The 23,479-nt window shown below is 44.2% G+C and overlaps 2 protein-coding genes across 6 annotated transcripts in view; one reads left to right on the plus strand and one right to left on the minus strand.

Moving 5' to 3' along the window:
• The first annotated feature begins 4,435 nt into the window (after positions 1 to 4,435).
• Positions 4,436 to 7,894, plus strand: LOC116948489 (anaphase-promoting complex subunit 15-like). 2 transcript variants are annotated; one of them, XM_032965214.2, is made up of 4 exons: positions 4,440 to 4,724; positions 6,267 to 6,326; positions 6,801 to 6,935; positions 7,238 to 7,894. In XM_032965214.2, exons 1-4 carry the CDS (start codon positions 4,605 to 4,607, stop codon positions 7,280 to 7,282), a joined length of 360 nt encoding a protein of 119 aa, XP_032821105.1. In that variant the 5' UTR covers positions 4,440 to 4,604; the 3' UTR covers positions 7,283 to 7,894. The 2 variants fall into 2 exon arrangements, with proteins under 2 accessions (XP_032821114.1, XP_032821105.1); XM_032965223.2 differs by lacking the exon at positions 6,267 to 6,326 and having other exon boundaries at positions 4,436 to 4,724.
• Positions 7,849 to 23,479, minus strand: part of DNHD1 (dynein heavy chain domain 1) — a 101,123-nt gene continuing 85,492 nt past the window's right edge. For all 4 annotated transcript variants that reach the window (XM_076069257.1, XM_032965159.2, XM_032965150.2 and 1 more), the window contains exons 38-44: positions 20,349 to 20,529; positions 19,238 to 19,333; positions 18,336 to 18,621; positions 17,031 to 17,122; positions 14,178 to 14,330; positions 12,719 to 13,422; positions 7,849 to 10,830 (exon numbers count right to left, since the gene is read on the minus strand). In XM_076069257.1, coding sequence (XP_075925372.1) covers positions 10,156 to 10,830; positions 12,719 to 13,422; positions 14,178 to 14,330; positions 17,031 to 17,122; positions 18,336 to 18,621; positions 19,238 to 19,333; positions 20,349 to 20,529 — 2,187 coding nt within the window. In that variant the 3' untranslated portion in view covers positions 7,849 to 10,155. The remainder of the gene's footprint in view (positions 10,831 to 12,718; positions 13,423 to 14,177; positions 14,331 to 17,030; positions 17,123 to 18,335; positions 18,622 to 19,237; positions 19,334 to 20,348; positions 20,530 to 23,479) is intronic.

Consider the following 23,479-nt stretch of genomic DNA (forward strand, 5'->3'; position numbering starts at 1 on the left):
TTTGAGTGGCCTTCGTTTAGCTGTTCATTATTTGACACGTGTTTTACTTTCATCTGTGTGCATATAAAGCATCTATTTTTCAGATGAATGAATGCAAACAGTTGCCCAACACGATTATTGAATTCATTTCGTTGAAGGCGCGTTCAACAAACAGCGATACACATTTCATACAACGCAATGTCTGAAATGCACAACAGAAGTACAATTACATACAGCTATGTGGTAAAGGGCTGGGACAATGAGTGTCAAGTCATCGATTCGGGCTCCTTTAAAAATTGTGGCTGTCCCTATAAGCCAGCGTGATGCGGCTGACGATGCCGGTGAGAACATCGTCAAGTCCTCACGACCTCCCGTCCCAACATCACACGTGGGAATAGAGGTGAGACTTTGAAAACAAAGATTTTCGTGTTATTCGATTAGTAGAGTAACCGTACCGATAATCGGTAGCGTTATCAATTCTAGAAATGATTCTGATAGGTCATCTCTACAGCAACTTAAAACGGACAAATCGAGATTGAAAACGTATTTCTTTATAACTACGGTGCGAAAAAAGTTCAACATACATACATGAAACTTCTATGCACATTGCCTGGCCTGCTACTTCGTGACCTGACCCAAAAGCAAATATGAATCACCTTTACACATATTGGGCTCAATAACTCCCATGTATTATTCAAGGATGCAACTGCCATTGAGGTACATCGTGGTCCCTCGATCCTATCTCTGCCAATATGTGAGCCATGGTGAACTCACTGACCCCCTCCTGATGTTACAGAACATAAGAACAAGAAGTTATACTTTGGAGTCACGACGCACAGAGAGGCATTAAAAATGAACCGCTTACGCATCTAACATCGCTGACACATGTCACCGTATTACGTTTCACCCGCACGTATTTCGTGATGCAAAGTATACCCATTTTATTTTCTCACTGGAGGCTACATGATATCCCTAACAAAGAGCTGTCCTCAGTTTGACCTATTAGGAGGGGAAACACACTGTCATGTTTACTTCGTGCTCATAAACTTGCCGTTGACTAGCGGGATGTTGAAATGTGGCTGTTGGACAAAATGGGCAAAGCAGGTGAGCAGAGGTCAAGTGGAAATTTGCATGATAAAACAGACGTTATTGGGGTGAAATCGGAGCCACGCTGTAATCGAGGTATTAAAGTCCAGCTGATAGGTTGTAAGCATCAATTAGGGCCATCTGACCCCACGTTGTTGGTGGAATTCTCAATAAAAAAGGCTCCCGCACACATTATTAGATCTAGTGCCCATGATCATGGTGTTAACTGTGGCCTGCAATCATCGCACTCAGGTCGCCTGGGCTCTTAGCGCAGTGGGCTATCCACCGCGCCTCCTCTCCATCCCCCGAGTACAATAGTAATGTCATTGATTTGCTCACGAAAGCCTGACCCGAGTGTCCGAAATTATTTTTTCAAGAGGGTCATGGTTCGAAAGTTTGACTGATTCCTCATTGGGTGATTTGAATCTGGAGTGAAATCAGAGTATCCGCAGAATGGCAACTCGTGTGAGGGATTCACTTTAAAATATATTGAATAGACAGATCAACAACCTAACTTGTTGTTCACAGGCCACCACAGCCGTGCCTCCAAAGCACATGAGTACAGGTGTGTGTGGAACTACACGTGCAATCGAATTGGTAGTCACTTTGTCACGCATAATTAAAAGTAGTGGCACACAATACATTATTTGGTGAGCAACGTTTCACGCTTAAAGGTAACTCCAGTGTCTTCTTGCATCTGATCGTGTACGTAACTGCATTTGTCAGTGCGCTCGCAGAATGGGCCTGAGTACACGCACGCATTACACAGAGTACAACTCCTCTAACCGCAATGACGTGCAAATAATAGGGGCCTTCTCTCTGATCGTCTAATACAGGGGTCGGTAACCTGCGACTCTGGAGCCGCATGCGGCTCTTTAAGGACTGGAGTGCGGCTCTTGATATTCGAAATTAATTGCTCTTTTTGTTATTTTGGTTGCTGACCCCTGGCCGTCATACTTGTCAACCCATACGATTTACCCGTATGCTTGTACAGGGAAATTGAGTAAAACACTATTTTTGTGTGTTTCTCCCTTGTGATGGGACTTTATAGGATGAACGTTGAGATTTATAAGGGCACGGGGTAACCACTAAGGTCTGAATTTGTCTGTAATATGGTAGGAACTGCTAAGGGGTTGACAGCTATGGAGCATAGAAGTCCAGTTTTACCATGGACAGGGGTCGGCAACCTGCAGCTCCAGAGTCGCATGTGGCTCGTATTCACATGCATTGTGGCTCTTGAAATATTTGTTTTACTGAATTCGAAAAAAAAATCTCTTCTTGTTGTTTTGGTTGCTGACCCCTGGTCTAACACGTACACGAGCAGCGCCTTCTGCAATCCACTCCTGGATGATGGCCTCGTCACTCCATGGTGGTTATATTTTTTTACCATATTTCACCACGCTGGTTGGTGAAGGTAGGGAGGAAAGAAGTACAGAAAAATCAATGGACTTTGATGCATTGCCCTCTGCTACGCACCACGCAGCATATAACTACGACAACAGCAATAACCACTGATAATCTCAGGTGTTACATAAACTGTTGCTGTGCTCACGCCTCTGCGTGCCAAAGTGTGAATTGACAAGATTTCGCCTGGGCGCCAGTGTGTTTGTGCACTTGGGTCAACACGCACACACAATGACAGCTAGCCTGTCTCAATCAATGAACCTTACTTAGAATAGAACCAAGTGACGGATGAATCAACAGACGAAAAAGTATATTGCAAGCGCCGCCTTCACCAGCCCCCAATGACAGGCCAGCCTGGTAAGGCATGGTCAATGCTCACTACCGGTGTAGCGTGAAGAGGCATTAATCCAGCAGTGTGTTGACAAATGGGCTTTAAATTATATTTATTCAGTACTTTATTTTGCAAGGGAGAATACAGAGTAAATTTGTTTGAAAAATATTTTTTGTACAAAATTCAGCGCAAATAGTTTGAACTTAAAACAAAGTCGACCAACCAAAAGGGCGAAATATCGAACTCGGGTCAGAGCCGGGTTCGTAGCGCGGCGTAGCGCTAACCGCTGTGCTACCGCTCCCCCCCCCCCCACCCCGACTTACACACAAACACGTGTAAACCAACACACTCAACTCTCGTGTACATTATTATTCAAAAACCATGAACACTTCCTGAAGAGCGTATAACATCTCACCGCCATCGATTCAAATTCACAAGAACAACTGTGGACTGGTTTCCAACTTCAGTGTCTCATCAACAGAGTGAGGCTAACTTGAATCAATGCCGGGTGAACTGTCAGATGTAATAAGGGCATATTTCTTCTCTCGCTATATTTCTTCCTGCCTCGGCAGTCCGCCTGCTGTATTTGTTCACCTGAAGACGATTGCTTGTGTTGCGATCGAAACGTAGTGATTTTTTTCTTTTATTATTTTTCTACCTACGTGACTTTACCGAAAGACCCAAAGAGTGTGAATTCCTGCAGTCACGAAAGCTTTAACCCGCCACCACCCGACACAGCCAATTTAAATTTCGATTTAAAGCTTTCGTGACTGCAAGGATTCATCTTCTTTGGTTCTTTCGGTAAAGTCACGTAGAATGAGAATAAAATAATAAAATAAGACTCAGTGCTGACGTGACGGGGTCCACTCGGGCTCTGTCTCCTGGCTAGACCTGTTTCTTCACCTGAGGAAGGCCGCTTGTGTTGTGGCCGAAACGTCGTGAGAATTTTATTGTCTTATTTTATTTTATTATTTTATTCTCATTCTACGTGACTTTACCGAAAGAACCAAAGAAGACAGCCAATTTAGCAATTGCTTGTCACGTAAACAGAACGTGCCAATTCGTTACGAGTACAGCACACCGGTGTGTTGGAGAGTAAATCCACAACATTTTGAACTCTGAGCGCGACGTTTCGCCAGTAATTACAACAACCGGCAGCATCAGGCGAGAGCCAGATGTCGATGCAGGCGTATAGATGTGATGACGTCACTCGTGAGCCCATTGGCCTTCGCAGCTGAAGGGGTCTCACAAGCGACCAAATCAGGTGTATTTATTTAATTATATTTTACGCGATTTTACAGCAACAAAACTAAAAAAAGACAAAAGCTCTATTGAGGATAATAATGGATCGCGAAAGCCCTAACGACAACGCGTTAAAGTGAACGTCAGTCACGAAAGCTTTAAATCGAAAAGTGAACGTTGTTTTACATCCTAAGCCGCTTACCTATTTACAAATCGCGTTTTGTCATTTTGGGGGGGGGGAGGGGGGTTATTATGTTTAAAAAAAAACCGAAGATTTTGCGCAATCGGCTTTCCGTACGAGAGAAACGTTTTGGTTTCGTCGAGACGCCCTGAGGGCAAACTTCCCCGTTGCGGCGGCGTCCGAGTCGACCGTCGAAGCCGCCCTGGAGGCGCATTGCGCGGCCAAAAGGTTGCCAATCGACGTCCGGCGCGGTTTGAATTCGGCGTTGTGCTAGCAGCGCGCGGTGGGGGCTGCCAGGCTGGGATTGCTTGTTTGTTGTTTTACTTGGTGGGGGAAGGCGAGTCATTGTTAGGAGTTTATTTATCGGTTATAGGTCGGGCAATGTCCACCCTGTTCCCGTCGCTGGAGCCGCGCCTGGTGGAGGCGCTGGGATTCTCCGCGGACGCGCTCTGCGAGGACGAGAGCGATCTCCTCAAGCGGGAGGCGCAGCACCACGCATGGGTACCCGGGGCGGGCGGGCGGGCGGGCGGGCGGCGTGGGGACACGGGTCACCACCCGGGGCACCACTCGGGGCACCACCCGGGGCATTCGTGGGGCACGGGTACCGGGGGCATTGGCAGATCAATCAGGGGGCATTGGTCCTGGGGCCATGGGCAAGACATTCAGGAGGCATGGGTACCGTGGGTATAGGCAGGGCGTTCGTGGGTCATGGGTACCGGGAATATGGGCAGGGAATTTAGGTGGCGTGGGTAGGGAAATCAGGTGCCATGGATACCAGGAGCATGGGTAGGGAAATCAGGGGCCACGAGCACCAGGAGCATGGGCAGAGGGCATGGGTGACATGAGCATGGCATTCAGGGGGCAGTGGTAACTTGGAGAGGGAAGCGGTGGGTGGGGCAGTCAGTGGCATTGGGTTTCTGGGGTGGCTTACTCAGAAAAATCATGGGTGATAGGGTATCCAGAGGGCATGGGTACACGGGGTTAGGCATAGAGATAACCAGCAGGGGGCATAGCCCTGTGTGTGGCAAGGAGTAGGTCCGGGTAACCCAGGACATGTCGAGTCATAGTCGCACAGACAACCGTTTTGTCAATCAACCACTGGACGATGACCTCTCCAACACGTGCCATTCTCGCGGGTTGATTTTGCCATATTTCACCACGCTGGTCCGTGCAGGTTGGTAAAGGCGGAGAGCATACATGTATGAAAAAATAAGAATAGGTTTTACCTTTTCTGCCAATAAAACAGGTGTTAAGATGTTCAGACACCAAATATAAACCTTTTGCAAGGAATGAAGTCTGCATTAACCACACGTACTTGTGGTGAACATGCAAACATGATCTGATATATGCATTGTTTTTTAAACTGATTGGTCTACACCAGAGAGTCTTCTTTAGAGCCTAGTCTCACCAGTTTCAGGCCAGAGATCGCCAAAAGGCGGACAGTACAAAGACAATGCACTATCACAGCATTTATTGCTTGGGGTGAGCAGCTACGAAATGGGACCTTTTTGCCCGTATCAAAGTGTGAAAAAATAAGAATAGGTTCTACCATTTATGGAAATAAAACAGGTTTTCTATTTGCTGTTTGAACATCTTAACACCTCGATTTAAAGCTTTCGTGACTGCAAGGATTCATCTTCTTGGTTCATCTTCTCGTTTCTTTTGGTAAAGTCACGTGTTATTGTTTTATTCTCATTCTACGTGACTTTACCGAAAGAACCAATAAGGTCTTAACACCTGTTTATTGCCAGAAAGGGTAAAACCTATTCTTATTTTTTCATACTTTGATACTGGCAAAAAGGTCCTATTCAGTAGCCTACATGTACTTTACAACAATAAATTTCACTCACTGCCATCTGATGCCCACAGCATATGCCTATGTTACCTTTTTGGAGTGTGTGGCAGACCTGGATAGTGGATACCATGAATGAAGAAAGGAAGGTTACTTTGAGTGTTAAGTGTCAACATGTATATCTCTCAATCTCCTATTTATTACATAATTTTTCCACAATATTCTGAAAGGCTGTTTTTTTGTGGTTGCAGCTCCGTGGCATCGCGGAATGTAACAGCAATTTGGTGCCAATTGGTAAAACAGCCTCGGAGGTACTCTACGTGTTTGCACACAGCATACTGAATTGTGTTCAAGATTTGATTTAAAAAAAAACATCTTTATATAACAGTGTCCCATGGTATGGGTTGTGTTATGTTTGACCAATTTCATGAATTAGTTTTTGGCTTCTGGGAAGAAACAGGGGTAATCTAAATAAAAATCCCATGCATGTGAGGGGGAAACATGCACATCTTCACACAAATAGTTTCAATAATCTTATCACTTTACATTTATCGTCCAACTCACACCCAACTCTCTTAACACTTTATATTCCCATGCAGCCTCCTTTCTTCTTAATAACCAGGCTTAACTCTGCTTAGTTCCCGGGATCTGATGAGATCGGATGCATTCAAGGTGATTTGGCCATAGGTAGTAACTCCGAGGTGGATTTTCCCCTCTCATACTGCAGACAGCACGGGGATGGGTTTAATCTGAACTACTTTGATACCTCGCCATGTGTGCGAAAGCATTACGAGGAAGAGGAAGAAGAGGAGGAGGAGGATGAAGACAGTGAGGAAGACTCTGACGAGGAGGCGGAGATAGACGACATGGACGAAGTCAACGGCTACACAGACTCCCCAGATGATGCAGAGATCAACGAGGTGCAGAGAATGGGATGTGTTTTTGAATGCTGGATTTTCTTCATCATCACAGCATAAATATAAACAAAACCTGGCTACATAAAGTTAATTAATTTCCTGTTGCACATCAATTCACTGTTTTATAAAGAGACCATTGATAATTATTTGCAAGGGAAATGTAGTTTGCAAATTAATAGTGAACCTTTCGAATTGTATTATAGCTGTGGAAAAGTATTCACATTTGTGATAAAATACAGCTCACAGTAGCGTGTAGTTTGGAGTTGTGTCACATGGCCTTTAACGTAATACTTTGTTGTCCAAAGGTCGACATGGAAGGGAATGAAGACCAGGATCAGTGGATGATATGAAAGCGTCCTCCCACATATGGAGTCAGTGCATTGTGCTGCACTGCTCCGAGTCCTCTGGGTCAAATTGACAGTTCCTCAATCTCTGGTAACCTCTTACGCCACATGTCCACTTCCTAATACTACTGGCTAAGCCGCTACCTGGGGAGTAGATGTAACTTAAGGGTTAGCGTGGTGATGTATGCCTGTATGTGTTTTTTTTTCCAGTGGCTCGCCATGCAACAGTGCATGATGAGTGAAGCTCTTTATCGTGTGTCGATTACTGCTACGTCTTCATGAAATTTTATTTTTCTGCAATGAGTGGACTGTGACAAGAGTAAAAGAGGTCAAGAGCTTTTTGTTATCTCTGGAAAAAATATCACCCTTCAGAACTGTGCATTACACAATAGAAAAAATACGAAAAAGTGTGTGAATCGGCGAAGTATTGTCCCAAAAATGTATCTTTGCAAAAGTGAATATATTGCCCAGAGGGATTCTAAGTTTTAATGGAGCTGATAACAGTTGATATATTTATTTGTATTTTGTATTACAGTATGTTACACATATACGTGTAATTTTTTTTGAGCCCGTTTGATATGTAAACCCTAAATAAATGTTATTTTATTGTAATGTAAAGAGCTTACACATTTTCCTGTGCATATTACAAACACTATACCACTCTCGTGGAAACGAATTTCCTTCCAAACTGTTTACAGCACAATTACAGTAGACATTGACCAACACTTCGAGCACTGGGAAAATGGATCATCAACACATTCGATTTTCTAAATAAAGACCATTCAGCGGCAACAATGGCACAAATTGCCTCAATGCCAAAGTGCTGGTACATGCTTTGTGCATTACCAACAATGAACTGTTAATATCTAAGTACATTAATACTGAGTGTCAGTCGTAGATTTGTATGAAGCAATGAAAAAAAGGGGTCATGAAATAATTATTTTATGAGCACAAAAGACAACGCCAAATGGAGAGCGGTGGTGTGGACGAATTCGCACACAACGGTACAAAGATGACGTGATTTATTTGTGTTGGTGTTCTTTTTGATTGCCCCTGATAATAATAATGAGCATTCTAAACTCCACATTCAAATGTTCCCACTACATGGCAGATTGGAAAGCAGCCACATGAGCAATACAAAATGGCTGTCTAATTAATTGGTGCACACATCAAATTAACTGATTATTATAAGTTTTAATTGGTCTGCATTGATGTAATTGAATCATTGTAGTCTATTAGTATGATAATACATTCCATTTTGTTTACCGCTGGTGTTGATGTACAGGCTATTGAATGAGAGAAAAGCAATGCATCTTTTCTGAGAACAGCCCTAGAGCGGTGGTTCTCTAAGTGTGATCCCCGAACCACCAGTGAGTGGTCTCCGATGGCCTCCATGTGGCCCACAGGCTGTGATGCAAATGCAGAATTGATGACACTGTTTTACTTATATTCTCTGGGTCTTTCGGTAAAGAAACGTAGATAGAAAAAAATAATCAAAATTATAACAATATCACGACGTTTCGATCGCAACACAAGCAATCATCTTCAGGTGAAAAAAGAGGGGAAAATCTGCCGAGGCAGGCTGTTTATAAAGGTTTAGAGATGGGCGGGGCAGCTAATGTTAATGTAGGAGAGGTCTTCGTAACCTTCAGTCGGTCTACACCAAAGAGCTGTTTACAAATGGTTTAGAGATGGGCAGGGCAGCTAATGCCAATGTGGGAGAGGTAAACGAGCCGTGGGGGGTGGCCATTGTATTGTGAGAGATGAGAATGTCAATGTAAGAAATTTGACGCTCGGCGAGAGCTCGGACAGTGCAATGGCCACATGGAGGTGGAAAAGAATCAATTTACTAACACAGCTAACGGTGGCCGTGTCACATTAACATGCTAATTTCTCAATACAATGGCCACATGGAGGTGGAAAAGAATGGCAAGCCGCCATTTACTAACACAGCTAACGGTGGCTGTGTCACATTGACATGCTAATCTCTTACAATACAATGGTCACCCCCATAGCTCCGTTTAAGTGCCTCTCCCACATTGGCATTCGCTGCCCCGCCCATCTCTAAACATCTATAAACAGCTCTTTGATTGGTGTAGACCGACTGCAGGTTACGGAGACCTCTCCCACATTAACATTAGCTGCCCCGCCCATCTCTAAACCTTTATAAACAGCCTGCCTCGGCAGATTTTCCCCTCTTTTTTCACCTGAAGACGATTGCTTGTGTTGCGATCGAAACGTCGTGATTATTATTTTGATTATTTTTTTCTATCTACGTGGCTTTACCGAAAGACCCAGAGAATATGAATTCCTGCAGTCACGAAAGCTTTAAGTAAAATTTTTACTCAAACTTAATAAAAAATATAAAGTTAGGTAACCTACCATGATTAAACGACTCTAAGTTTAAATGCCCCCCCCTAAAAAACCTGTATAACTGTCTAAAAAAATGTTTTTATGTTCCGGTGATATGAATAATTTTGTATCACTGGTATTTTAAGAAAGAAGTGAATGCGTTTTGTCACCAGGGGTGAGGGGGGCTGGGTGGTCCGCAATAATGTTTGCATTGGCTGTGTGGGCCCGTTACTTTTAAATTACAGACAGCACTTAGGGGTAAAGATTACACTAATTACTCAAATTACAGCTCTAGCAATACTAGCTGGTGGGCTTTTCTCAAACGCACACCTTAGTCACTCGTTTAAACAGGTTTAAATATAAATTCTGATGGCCTCGGTTTGGCTCTTCAGTCAACCTCTTCAAATAGTATTAGCCAGCCAACCTGAGGCAGATTGACAAGCGGTACAGCACGTGCTCTGATGGCTGCAATTTGCTGCATTAAAGCTGTAAATGCATGCAGCGCTGCACGTTCACCAAGCGTGGGTTCATTCAAGGGAGCAGGTAAGATGAACCCTCCTCTGGGCGCACACTGTGGGATCGACCATCGACGGCAGCTCAACATAGGCGACGACGTGAGACCTCGCAGGGCTGCCTCGGCACGGCGAGAGCACGTGCAGAGGGCAGCCGTAGACCGGGAAGAGACGAGCCGTGGCCGCTTCCCTGCTGCAAGCAGTTCCCTTCCTCCCGAGTGAACCGGCGCTTCTGGAGGTCGTCCTCTCCATCGGCCGTTGGTTATTCTGGAACCTGCCTTCCATCCTTTGCCTGTGGCATTTGGTTGACTGTGCGCGCCTTCCCTCCGGCAGTTCCATGCTCGTGTCTGAGGCTGTGGCCGTCGTCGCGTGCAGTGTACCTGCCCAGGGGTCTTGATGGTGGCGCGATTCTTGGGTCCCATCCGACCAGGCCTTGACGATCAGTGCGTCTACCTCCGCCCTTGTTTTCCACGCTGCCCCTACTGTCCAGCTGCCACCACTGCTGTTGCTTTTCGCTTGTGTGAGCGTGGCGCAGCGTAGCCATACAAGGGGCATGGTGCAGGGTTGTGCGGAAACGGTCTCTTGAAGCGCACCGAGTCGTGTATCCCACAGAGCGTTGTGCAGGTGCAGCCCCGTCAGATAAACTCCTTCTGCAGGGGCAGCGTCTGGTGCAACAAACCCACTCAGAACCTGTACCCAACAGGAAAAACAAATGGCATTAATGATCAACAAAGGGACTGCATCAAGTGGTGCACAAATGAAAAAAATCGATTATTCATTATCGCTGCCTTATAACTAAAGTTATGGCAAATGACCCTCTGGGAGAGCACAAGGGAAGGACCACATCCAGTGTTGGCCTCGCAGGTAAAAGACTTAATGATAAATGTGTTGAGGTCTTTACATTTATTATCAGGCCTATGCATTCAATAAACATTTGTTATAATAATAATAGGGGTTTTCCCCTTTTTTCTGGCAACAAAACAAACCTTTTTACAAGGATTCATGTCTGTAACCACAATACCTGCAGTCAAAATGCAAACCAAAAACACACTGATAATATATGCATTGTTCTTGAAACTGGTTGGTCCATACCAAGGGACGGCTTTCTTTTGAGCCTCGACCCAATTGGTGCTCGACCAGATAATGTAGGTGCAGTATCTAAATAATCGTAATTTATGAAAAGTACTGGCATATTGCATTGTGACCTTGGTAGACACTTCATTATTAGCCCACAGGCCTGGCTTCCGTTCAGGAGATAAAATAAAGCAATACTGCGGTCCATTTGTGTATGGATGGTTAATTGAATTAACCACCTGTTTTGATGCACTGTCTTATGCAAAAGTAGAGGTAATGTCTCAAAAAGCAGATACGGTTTAATGGGCAACACTGGGGCAGCTTAACACTCAGATGATGCACACATTCCATAGCACAAATAGTTCTAATTTCTGTACATATTAAGGATCATGCATTAAGTCAGCTGAGGTACACCACTGATAACTTGGGGTTTTTTTATATCCCAAAAGATTGTATTCTCACGTCATAAAAGAAAATACAGGTACAACTGCATAGCACACACCAGTAAATTTAATTAAAATATAATTCAACACTACGTCAATAACACATCGGAGAAAGAGGAGACAGCTATTTTTGTTATTTGCGTTTGTGCACGACCAACAATACAGCATCACTCAAAAAAATCGTACATTATAATTCATTTGGCAAAAAATAAGTTCACTGTTTCGAATGAACATACAAATAACTGCGGTCATGTCCAAGCTTTTAGCGTAACATCATACACGTGCAATTTACAATGAATGATTTTTTAGTTGACCACTTTTATTTCAAAGACGCACGTCACGGTAAATCACAAGCCAACGCACAATCACCAAGATCCACTCTGCTACCGCTATGAACGAGTTCTCCAAGACATCTCGGTCTTTTTTTTATTAACTAAGTGGGCTTATGTGAAACGGTCAAAGCAGTGCTTTGTTGTGATTAGTTTGTTGTCCTTCCCCTGCACCTCGTATGAGCACGGTTGATTACATATGGTGCGAAAGAAATTCTAAATACAGTTCTACATACAATAATAATTGTCGCTACCTTTTTTGGATGTGGTATGGAAACGGGTCCACTTTCCGAAACATAGTTTTCAGTTTTATGAGCAGATTTCATCAGTGACAACCATATTTCATCGCTGTTTAATTTTTTCAGCTAAGTTAAATAAAATAATGACATGACATCATTTGCATGCTTGTCTGAAGTGACTGAACAAATCAATCAAAATCGTCAGATTTTGGAACCTTCACAGGGTTGAGCCTGGATGGTGCTAGGATAGAGAAGCCTCATGCACAGCAGGTGTTACACAATGTAGGGCTAAATTGTGGACAGCAAAGGACTGCAGCACAATCCATTGTTATACTCAACTTCTATGCTCCAAATATCTATGCTCAGCTTCAACAACCCACACTGACCAGCGTGGTAAAGTATGGTCAAAACAACCTCAACAACCTGCTCCATGTTGGGTAGCCCTCATTTAGTAGTGGACTACAACTATTACTACTACTGTATTTAGTCTCACCTGTGCATGAAGCACGCATCGATGCGGAAGTGTTTTCTCCTTGTACGCCGCAATTCTCATCAAGGAGATCAGGAACGTCTCCGGTCTGGAGAGCGCGGCGAGGTTGTACGAGACCACGTGGTCCGTGGCTGCGTACGCGCTCAGCAATTCCGACTGCCGGCTAAGCAGCCGCACCACAGGCTCTGTGTCTGACTCGCGACAGCCGCCCAGGGCCCAGGATGGAGCCGCCTCATCCTCCTCATCCTCTTCGTCGTCTTCTTCCACAAGCGGACACACTGACCGTTTCCATCCATCTTCTGACCGCAGTGACCACGCTCCTTGGAACGGCGCCATCGCGTGCAAACGAAAATCTTCGAGCTGCGATCGGAAGAATGACTTCAACGAAGGCCGAGTTCCCTCCACAGAGGATGCAAGGCCTGTGTGCGTTTCGTCCTCTGTTTGCCCAGGTTCTTTGGCCATGCACGCGTGGCCTCCTAAATACTCTGAGTGGCTGTCCACGGCCAGCCTCGGCAGCCACCGACGTTTCGGCCCCGGGTGGGAGGCTGGCGTGGGCCAGTTGTCAGAAGTGCACAAGCGGAGTTGTTCCTTTGCTTGGTGGCTGCGTTGCCTGGCAACCTTCTCCTTTGTGCCATCGCACAGTCCGAAATTGGACGGCTCTGGCTCAGTAAAGAAGCCCAGCTCAGAGGTAGAGAACGACGATGATCCTGGGAGTGACGAAGAAAGAAAAATAACAACAATTGTTTAACTGTAGTACACCATAAAATCAATGCCTGTCCACTGACTTGATCCACGCTGTCACTTAAGACAAATTTAAGCCAATTCAGTAAAAAAATGTATCTGGAACAAGTTAATATATTTGATATCACCAACACAATAAATGTTTAGCTTTATGTCTGGTAGTTCACGTGAATTTTATTATTGTACATTGATCAGGATTGTTCAGATGAGGGCATTGTGTGTTTTGCTGTGCTTCAATTAGCAAATTGGTCCTTCATTTAAAACACAAAAATTATCCTTAATAGAGGTTTTTGGGTTAGTTCTCGTAAAGGGTTGTCACGTAAACAGAACGTGCCAATTCATCACTAGTACAGCACACCGTTGTGTTGGAGAGTCAAACCACCATTTACAAACTGAGTATGACGTTTCGCCAGCAATTACAATTAGCTTCAGAAAAAAATGCTCCTATAGTAAATGGAGGGTGTTCTCTGGGAAAAAAACTAATAAAAGAAAACATTTTATCTGGATGATAATAATGGTGAAGACAATGATGAAAACAATAATAATGACATCCATTGACTGATGCCCTCTAGCCAGGTGAGGGCTCGATATTCATTATCCTTGTGTGCAGACCTAGGATCCTATAATTAGACATTGTCTTGTCATTTAGTTGTGGAATATATTCCAATTTGGAAAACGTGCCATATATACGAGTTTGACATGGGTGTCTGTCAAGAGCTACCTGCTGCGGCCGTGAGTGCACGGACGAACGCGTACACCCCACCAGCATGCAAGGCACCGCCCGGTCTGTAACTTGGCAGGCAGTGCTTTACGATGCTCTCAACCACCTCCAAGTCTTGCCGGTGTGTGATGTACCCTCCATACACGACCGAGCCTGGGCACAGCAAGATGTGACTGAACAGACAACAAAGATCCCCCGTATAGCTTTAACAGGCTTTTTGGGCAACTACTGTTAGCGAGCACCAATCGTAATCAAAATCTGTATTTATGAAGGCCGACACGGGAGAAGAGGGAGTGGTGCGGTGACCACGTTTGTCTCCCCAGTGCTTATGTTTCTACACTGCACCAGGTACCAATTTGAGGATAGGGGGAGGCCCAGGCCTGGTTCAGATATTCACCGCTGATGATGGACAAATTCATAGCACAGTGAGTCAACTACTACACTGCCACTCCCTACACAGACACAAATACAGTAACCAATCGCCATCCTGTGCCACTGAACTCTCTTTCGAGGTCTCCCCTCATACCTCTCCACCCTATTTACTCAACTCACGACAACAAACCGTCGCGTTCTACGGGCCCTTCCAACAATCTACCGATTGTATCCAGAGCCAGTACAGCGATACCTCGACTTTCTCGTCCACTTGACTTTCTTCGCTCCGCTCTTTCGGCTGTTTTCAATTATAACGTTTCAAATTTCCTCTTTCGTCCGATTTTATCCAACCTTCCACGATGTTTGTGCCACGCGCCATTTTTTGTTCAATCTTTGAATAGAATTCGTTCAGCGAGCATCTCTTATATTTGTGTTTATGCGTATATTATTAATTAGGCTTTTGCCCATCCAAGGACAGGTGTATTGCAGTAAATCTGAAACTTGCAAGCAAAAAGCAGACCACGACGTGATATATTCATTGCATCAATGCGTGTGCAATTTGTAAGGGCGCGGTGACACAAACATTTCATTTTAAGGTTATAATCCCTTGTTCATCATGACGTCCTTTTTACTTCCATGTCTCAGTAGCGTTACGGAGATCATGTGATCATGTTCTGGCTTTGTAGTGAGGGTTGTAAGTTGACGCCGAGGAGGGGGGAGGAGACGCCTCGGCCTCCCATGTGGAGTGACGTCAGCCGCTAATTATTATGAATGGGGGGGGGGGTGTCCATTTGGAGGACGTCACCTTATAATGATTAATGAGGGGGGCTGGTCGATGTCGAGTGAGGTCACGAGAGTTAAGGACATTCCTGGGTGATTATAGTAGGTATATATACTGTACTTATTTCTGTGATTATACTGTAAACAATTCATAGTTATTTTTGTGATAACAGTATAATACTACAGTGTTCATAGTTATTTTCGTGATTATAAAACACGTGTACAGTATTCATACTGTGCTTATTTTTGTGATTACTGTGAAATACTATTTTGTGCTCATTTAGTTTTGTTTAATTTTCGATTTAAAGCTTTCGTGACTGCAGGGATTCATCTTCTTGGTTCTTTCGGTAAAGTCACGTGACTTTACCGAAAGAACCAAGAAGATAGTTTTGTTTATTTATTCTTATATTCCTTGGGTCTTTCGGTAAAGTCAGGTCGATAGGTTCAAAGAAAATAACAAAAAACTACGACGTTTCGATCGCAACACAAGCGGTCGTCTTCAGGAAAAGGGGGGTTAGCTTCCAAAGGCAAACTTTATACGGGTTTGAAATGGGCGTAGCCCAAATGTCAGCAGCCAATGTTCATGCAAATTGTGGGCAGCCAACCCGACGGTGGTTGGTTTTCCACCAATCAAAGGGCTGCCAGGTGAAAATTAGCATGTTAATGAGAGATTAGCATGTTAATGGGAAATCGCAGAGCCGCAACTGAGGGGTAGTCGGCGCGCGAAGTGGTTGTGTTGGTGTGAATCCTGTGAAAGCGCAAGTTTGAAATGGGCGTAAAGCACAACTAACATCGGAAGGTGGTAGGATGGGAACATCATAGCCAGTTATGATTTAAACTGGTTGATAACATCCTTCCAATGATTGCTCGGTTTGTACCCAAGCCCTCAAGATGAAGCTGTATCCCCAACCATGGGGAGAAAACCTTCTGAGGACCCAATCAAAACCATCACCTTGCCATACATAGCAGGTGTTACCAAAAATATTTCCAAAATCTTGAACAAACAAGATCCAGGTTCGATTCAACACAGTACACAAAATCCGTGATTTGATCCCATCCGTGAAGGATGTGATTCATGACATGCAATACCCTGGTGTCTACTGACTAAGTTGTGTCTGTGGTAGCAGTTACATTGGGGAAACAAAACGACATGTCTCGGACCGTGTTCGCGAACACAAGGCAGATTTGAAACATGGCAGAACCAATACCTCTGCCGTGGCTGATCACTGTTTTAACGCGGTGGGTTCACACGATATTGTTTTTTTCCGAGACCAAGGTACTCTGCAAACCTTCGGGCTACCATCAAAGATTTGTCCATCAAGCCATCCAGATATATAAACACAGACACAATTTCAACCGAGAAGATGGGTACAAACTGAGCAATCATTGGAAGGATGTGTCCAGCACCACACCCAGCAGTCATTTTTTTTCTCTCCATTGCATACGCTGTTCACCACACTGCAAAATATACTTATATTGGTTTGCATCGACCGAGGTGAATAGGAAGGTGGGCTGAGATAGTAATGGTCATTTTTTTAAGCCTAGATACTTGAAAATGATTTTAAAGAGCATAGAACTTATTTGCGAGCATGCAAGTACACATATACAAACGCCCTTCATAGTGAAAGAGAAACTCGGTTGAATAAAGTCACATTTCTCCAGCTGAGGCTCACGTATATTTCAGCAATGATGACCACTTACCCAAGAGATACTCCAGTGCCGCAGAAAAATCCTGACATGTTTCGTTAAGGTGAGTGAATAGATTCAGCGCCATGATCAGATCTGACCGTGACCTTAGTTGGGAACAAAATACAAGTGATTAACAAATAGTATTACTAGAAAAAGAGAATTGTTATGTGCATTAGGTGCCAATACATTTTAAACATTAGTGAAATGTGGAAGAGAAGGCCTACTATATCGTTCCATTAGAGCCCTTTGTCAATACACTGTTTGGATGAAGGTCTCCTAATGCCGTGTTGGTCATGGTGATGGTTTGACCATACGTGTTGGTCAGTGTGCGTTGTTGAAGGGGGAGGCCCAGACCCAGTTCAGATATCACTCGACACTGATGTTAGCCATGTTCTAGAATCAATGGGTTTTTTAGCGCAGTGCAATAACCACTGCGCCACCACTCACCTCACCCACAATAAATACACACAACAGTACACAGAATTACACATTACAAACATGCATAACAATTTTAAACACATAAAATGATACCTACATACTAAATACAAGGTATATGAAATCCCAATGCAAATATAATGCATATTTAGAGAGCAGTTATAGATAAATGTAGCATTACAAGATTTTCCAAGGTTTTTCAGATGACATTTAAAAACAATTTAACACGTAGGCTTTCGCGACCAATATTATCCATAATAGAGGTTTTTGGGTTAGATCGCGTAAATATATAAATGTGCCGTTAAAACCCGCCAGCACCCGACACAGCCAACTAGTAAGGGTTGGCTCTCCAACACACCGGTGTGCTGTACTTTGTGCAGAATTGGCATGTTCTGTTTACGTGACAAAAAAAAACCTCTTATGGATTTAAAAACAAGTTGCACATTTTCATCTCAAGCCAAGAAATCACTTAAAAAGTTCAGGAAACAGTTATAAATTACTCAATTTCACCACTCCAACATTCAACATCCTTATCCCTGGGATTTGGTAAAAGATTCAGAAGATCCGGTTTAAAAAATGTCCTGTCTTCCATAGAGTTTGGTGTTTTAAAACTAAAAAACACTGATCTCAGTTAGCATCAGCAACTATATTATACTCTTGAGTCCTAATAAGGACAAAACTAGTCTGAAGTTGTCTCTCTCTGTCACTGCTGTCTGTCATTGAGTCAGATTTAGCCAAATGTATTTTATGGTGACCTAAGACAAGAGAACCACAATGCAATGCTTCAGGAACGGTGTTAATGGCTTTTACATAATGTAAGAGGCTGAGCTTATTGTACACGGGTTTGTGCGTTACTTGATATGTATGGTGTGAGAGACGCACCACGAATACGGGCGCACGACCGCCGGGCGTCCGTAGCCTCGCCTGTGCAGTAGCACGGCGTGCAGGCGGGCCAGTGCCGTTGACCAGTCACGAGGGTGCGCAGCATGCCCGGTCCCCCCTGTCGCCTGTGCCGCTGTCACCCTCCGTTCCTCCGAGCTGACCGCCCTCGCGACGCCTATGTTGCTCGGCTCGCTGGTCTCGACGCAAGAAAGGCAGCTTGCCAGCTTGCTCGCGAAACGTGGCTGCGCACGGCACACGAACCTAAGTGCTCGCTCCAACACGATGCCTGTGGCGGTGAAATGTGTTCCAAGGAAAAGCAAAGCAATGTTTCAGGCAAATATGCAAAATTTTCCAAGGGTGTCAAAAAATATGCCATGTCAACCACCACCAGTGCGAGGATGACTTTTGGTCCGCACCTCCGATGAGCACGGTTGACTACGTACGGTGTGAAAGACGTTCAACATACATACAGCAAGCCAGCATGTTACTAACATTCCATTGATTAACAAGTAATTTGAAGTGGCCGAGTGGCCAAGAGGTCAGAGTGCTAAGCCCAGCACTGCTGAGATCCTGGACCTGATTTCAGTTACCCATAGTTAAAATTGGTTCTAAAGCATGGCAAGTTCATGGGCTCAGACCAATCACCAATTAATTCAATAAAATACACCTTTGAGAGAGAAGACGTTTTATTTCTAAGCCTCTATGTGTCTCCCACCAATCACAATTCACTTGTTAAATCTTTGAACATACTCTATGCTGTAAGATATGGAGCTGTCACTTTCACAGTATTCAATGGCCTATTGAGAAGAAAGAGAGCCATTATAAATTAATGGGGTATCTATACATGGAATAGACTGCAATATTCCATGGCTGTCAAGGAAGTGCGCAGAGATACCAAGCACCTGGCAGACGTGCGGCGCTGTCCATTGTGGCAACGAGCCACAGCCTGAAGTCAGGGTGGACACGAGCATCTTCCTGTCCCAGCACGGTCTCGTCTTCTGCCAACATAAACACACGGCTCGCGCATCATCTACCCCGATGACATTATCGCAAATACCTCGGTGACAATCAAACAGTGTCATTTCACTCACAATCTCCAACCAGTAGCGTCAAAACTAACGGCAACATCGTGACCGCTGCTGTGAACTGCCAGGTCACAGTCTTCACCCCCTGCCACGTGGATTTGATGAATCGTCATAATTCACCAACATGATTTGTTTCAAGAATCAATTGTTTTCTTCTGCCTCATTTTAACCAATCACCTGTATTGTTTATCGCAGTTCCTGGCACATTGCTACAGCTTTGTATCCCCCCCCCCATTCGCCTAAATGTAACATTAGAATATCATTCGGACATCATTTGCATAAATTATGCATTCTTATACATGCAATTCTATGCATGCACCTTGAGTGTAAATATTTCTTTTAATTGATGAATCGCTTCATCCTTTCACGCCAGCTATTCACAGTCGTGAGCCACCTGCAGGTTAAACAATTATCATGAGCTTCGATCTATCTACTTCACCGCTGGATGAAGGTCTCCCTAAGCCGTTTCGTGATACAACAAAATCTGGCTTGCGCCTGCATATCAGCTGATCCTCTTCTCCATCTCCTTGGTGGTGGTCCTCTCTGGCGTGTTCCTTTCTTTGGCTACTACTCGACATTAGCCTTGATTGAGGGCTGGCCATCATCCCTTCAAGCGACGTGTCCTGCCCAAGCCCACTTCATTTTCTTCACAGTCAATACGTCTCTCAATTGTGTTTGCGCGCCAATCCATGCGCTTCTCTCCCCGTCTCTAATGCAACTCTACACGAGCATACCTCTCCACGCTTCTTTGAGCACGTGTCACATTGTTCCATTCTCTTTGCCGGCGACCGTGTTTCCAACCTGTATGTCGTGGCGACTAACGTGCACTGATGTGAAAACTCTCACATCGCTAAGCGTACGCTACGCGCTGGCTGTGAATATCGCGGCCGTAACCGCACGTTACCGCTGGCATTGCCGCGCACCGCACCTCCGTGGGTGAGCACTCGCTGCAGCAGCGACGCGGCGCGTGGCGGCCAGTCCCGCGGTGCGTGGCACAGGCCGTGCAGAACGAGCCACAGGCCCCGCTCGGCGCAGAGGTTCACCTCCTCTGCCAGCCGCTCCGCGAGCCGCTCACCTCTCCACCCCAGCGACAGCATCCTCACCGTGCGCTGCTCACCATTCAAAAGCATCGTTTTCTTTCCTCCCTGCTACTTAGTTGTAGCCCCGGGGTTAGGGTGAGGAGTTAGGGTTCGGTTAAGGGGGTGCGGTTCAAGGTTATGCATAAGGGTTTAAGGTAAGTGGGTAGCAGTTAGGGGCATGGGATATTACATTGGTGAGGACAGTTATAGGCCCTAAGAGATCCTATAAAAACCTAATACTATACTCTCCCAGGCATCTGCTGTGGCTCCAACAAAGGTATTATGTATTTTTCTCACTGCCTTTGTACAACGCTGTTAGACGTCTAAGTCATATCTATACATTTTGACACTATATAGATTTTTTTTGGCAATTAGTATTTAGATGTTTTTTCATCACGTGGGAAAAAGCCGGGAATGGCTCTGAGAATACCGCCACATATAATGGAACGAGAGTAAAGTTGTTGTTTGTACTCGGGTCATTATGCACGTTGTTAAAAGACATTCGGGATTTGGCTTCAATTGAGATTTTTAAGTCTCAACTTAAAACATTCCTATTTCAGAAAACTTTCACCTAATTTTATATTCAGGCTCTTTCCCTCCTTTTATTATTACCATTTGTAAATGCGATTTATAGCTTTTTATTCTTACTGTTTGTTTTATGCATATTGTGTACAGGGCTCTGCGTTCCATGGATGAAGGGCACTATACGAGTCTAATTTATCATTATGTATGTGGTTCATCGACACCCTGGACACCCTTGAAAATAAAATATTCCATCTGAATGGATTTCCCAAGTGAAATATATATAAATAAAATTGAGATATAAAAACTCAGCGCCAGTAGACAGTCAGAAACCTACTTCCTGTACTGCCTTCTGTAAGCACCACCTCTTTGCACTGTAGATGGATGTTTCACATATAAGACTCCCACCTATGACCGATTCACCAAACCACTCCACTATCAAGCTGGATTAGAGACCATAATAGAGGGTTTTTTTTGGGTTAAATCGCGTAAATATATAAATGTGTCATTAAAACCCGCCACCACCCGACACAGCCAACTAGTAAGGGTTGTCATGTAAACAGAACATGCCAATTCGTCACTAGTACAGCACACCGGTGTGTTGGAGAGCCAAGCCACAACATTTACAATCTGAGTACGACGTTTCGCCAGTAATTACAACTAGCTTCATCAGGCGAACAGCCAGATTTGTGGAGAAGTCCACCTGTTTCGTTCCTTATATAGAGGCGTAGATGTGGTGACCACGCTTCTGCGCTCTTGCGCAAAGTGGGGGGGGGGGGGATTAATGAGTTAACATTATGCATGTGCATTATGCGTGCCGTTTGATCTTGTCCTTCCTGTCCATTGTGTGTACTAAAATAGCCGTACCAACGGTAATACCTATTGAAGTATGGTGGCCTGTATCGGCGTGCATTTCAACAATGTATTATTTGATGATTCGCTTTCCACGCAGCACTAAGTCGATAGCTATCCGAACGGTTAAAATATTTTTTATTTCTTTCAATTTCGATAGATTCTCTAATTAGTCTTGGCCAGTAGTAGCTAGTTTTGCACAGAACTTCAACATCATAAAAATCAATTTAGTGTCCTTGTTGACACGCGTATATTTCTCTGATGTTCCATTAGTCTCGTGCTGATCATTCGTCCTGTTTGCCCTACATAGCATTTGCCACAAGTGCAGTTAATCCTGTACACACCTTCTGTTGATAGCTTCGGTAATACATCTTTTGTACCAGATATACATTTCTGTATTCTATGTACCGTGGCAAATCTGACTCGGATATTTTTTTCCCAAACATCTGGCTAGATTATCATTTACTCCCGCAATGTACGGTATTTTGATCGTTTTAATTGCTTGAACGGTTTCAATGCTCGTGTTATTTGATTTGGTGTTAAACTGGATTAGAGGCGTTGGGATTATTTGGCTATCATGAAAAAAAAATAGACAACTATTATTGTGACTTGTGGGGAATCATAGTAATATTAAATCAGTGCAGTATCTTCTACCAACGGGGAAGTGTGCAAGGGAAAGCAATAGAGTGAAAACATATCATGAAATAGTTGTGGAAAATTTTCCGACTTGGAATTTGAACACATGGTCGCCTTTGTAAATTACATCCCAGGATCTTTAACATCAGTTCAGCAGAAAAGGACACACTGTCAAGGCTCAGCAACGTAATCAGACGACAGGATTCACACCACTAGGACACTGCAACACTGCCTGATTGGTGAAGGTACTTATACGCACCAGGCTATGAATCATCACCACAGCAACGTATATGTTTCTGCCTCAGCTATTAAGTACGAGTTAATTGAAATTGTGTTAGGATGCCTTGCGTGTGATGTTAAACCATATACAGTAATGGTGCACCTCAAAAATATTGTTGAGGAAGGGAGCAACAATTAATGGCAACTATCCCTCTCCAATTCTGGTTCAAGACACATAGATGAGGCATGGAGTTGCGTGCTGGAGATGGGGCATGGGATCAGTTGGATCCCATGCCCCAATTATATTATTTTTGAAGGGGCAATACTGAACCAACGTTACAATCGAGGGAGAGGTTCTTTTCAAGGCGTGTTCATAGGTGGCTGATGATGTGGTTTTACTCCTTCTTAATTGGACAAGCTGCCCTCAAGCGGCCTGGAGAGCTCACCTCAATGCCTTTACACTTGTCCTATTAGATTTTCTATTTCAACCGCATTGTGTGCTACCAATGTCATCAACATTCTGTTGCTCATCAATACAGACTGCTGTGTTTCTCCCAAATCAAGTACACTGTGCATATTAATGTCTGTCTTGAAAACTCACCTCTTTAAACTAGCCTTTACCCCTAGTCCTGGCCGTTTACCCTGGTTATCTTTATTCACTGCTTTCCATACACAGGGCGCATTGGGATCTAAGGATGAAATGGGCCTTACAAATGTAAATTATTTTTAAAGTGACACTGTTGCTGCCCCA

Source organism: Petromyzon marinus, chromosome 2, assembly GCF_048934315.1.
Source record: "Petromyzon marinus isolate PM22_M1 ecotype Great Lakes invasive population chromosome 2, UKy_Petmar_22M1.pri1.0, whole genome shotgun sequence".
NCBI lineage: Eukaryota > Metazoa > Chordata > Hyperoartia > Petromyzontiformes > Petromyzontidae > Petromyzon > Petromyzon marinus.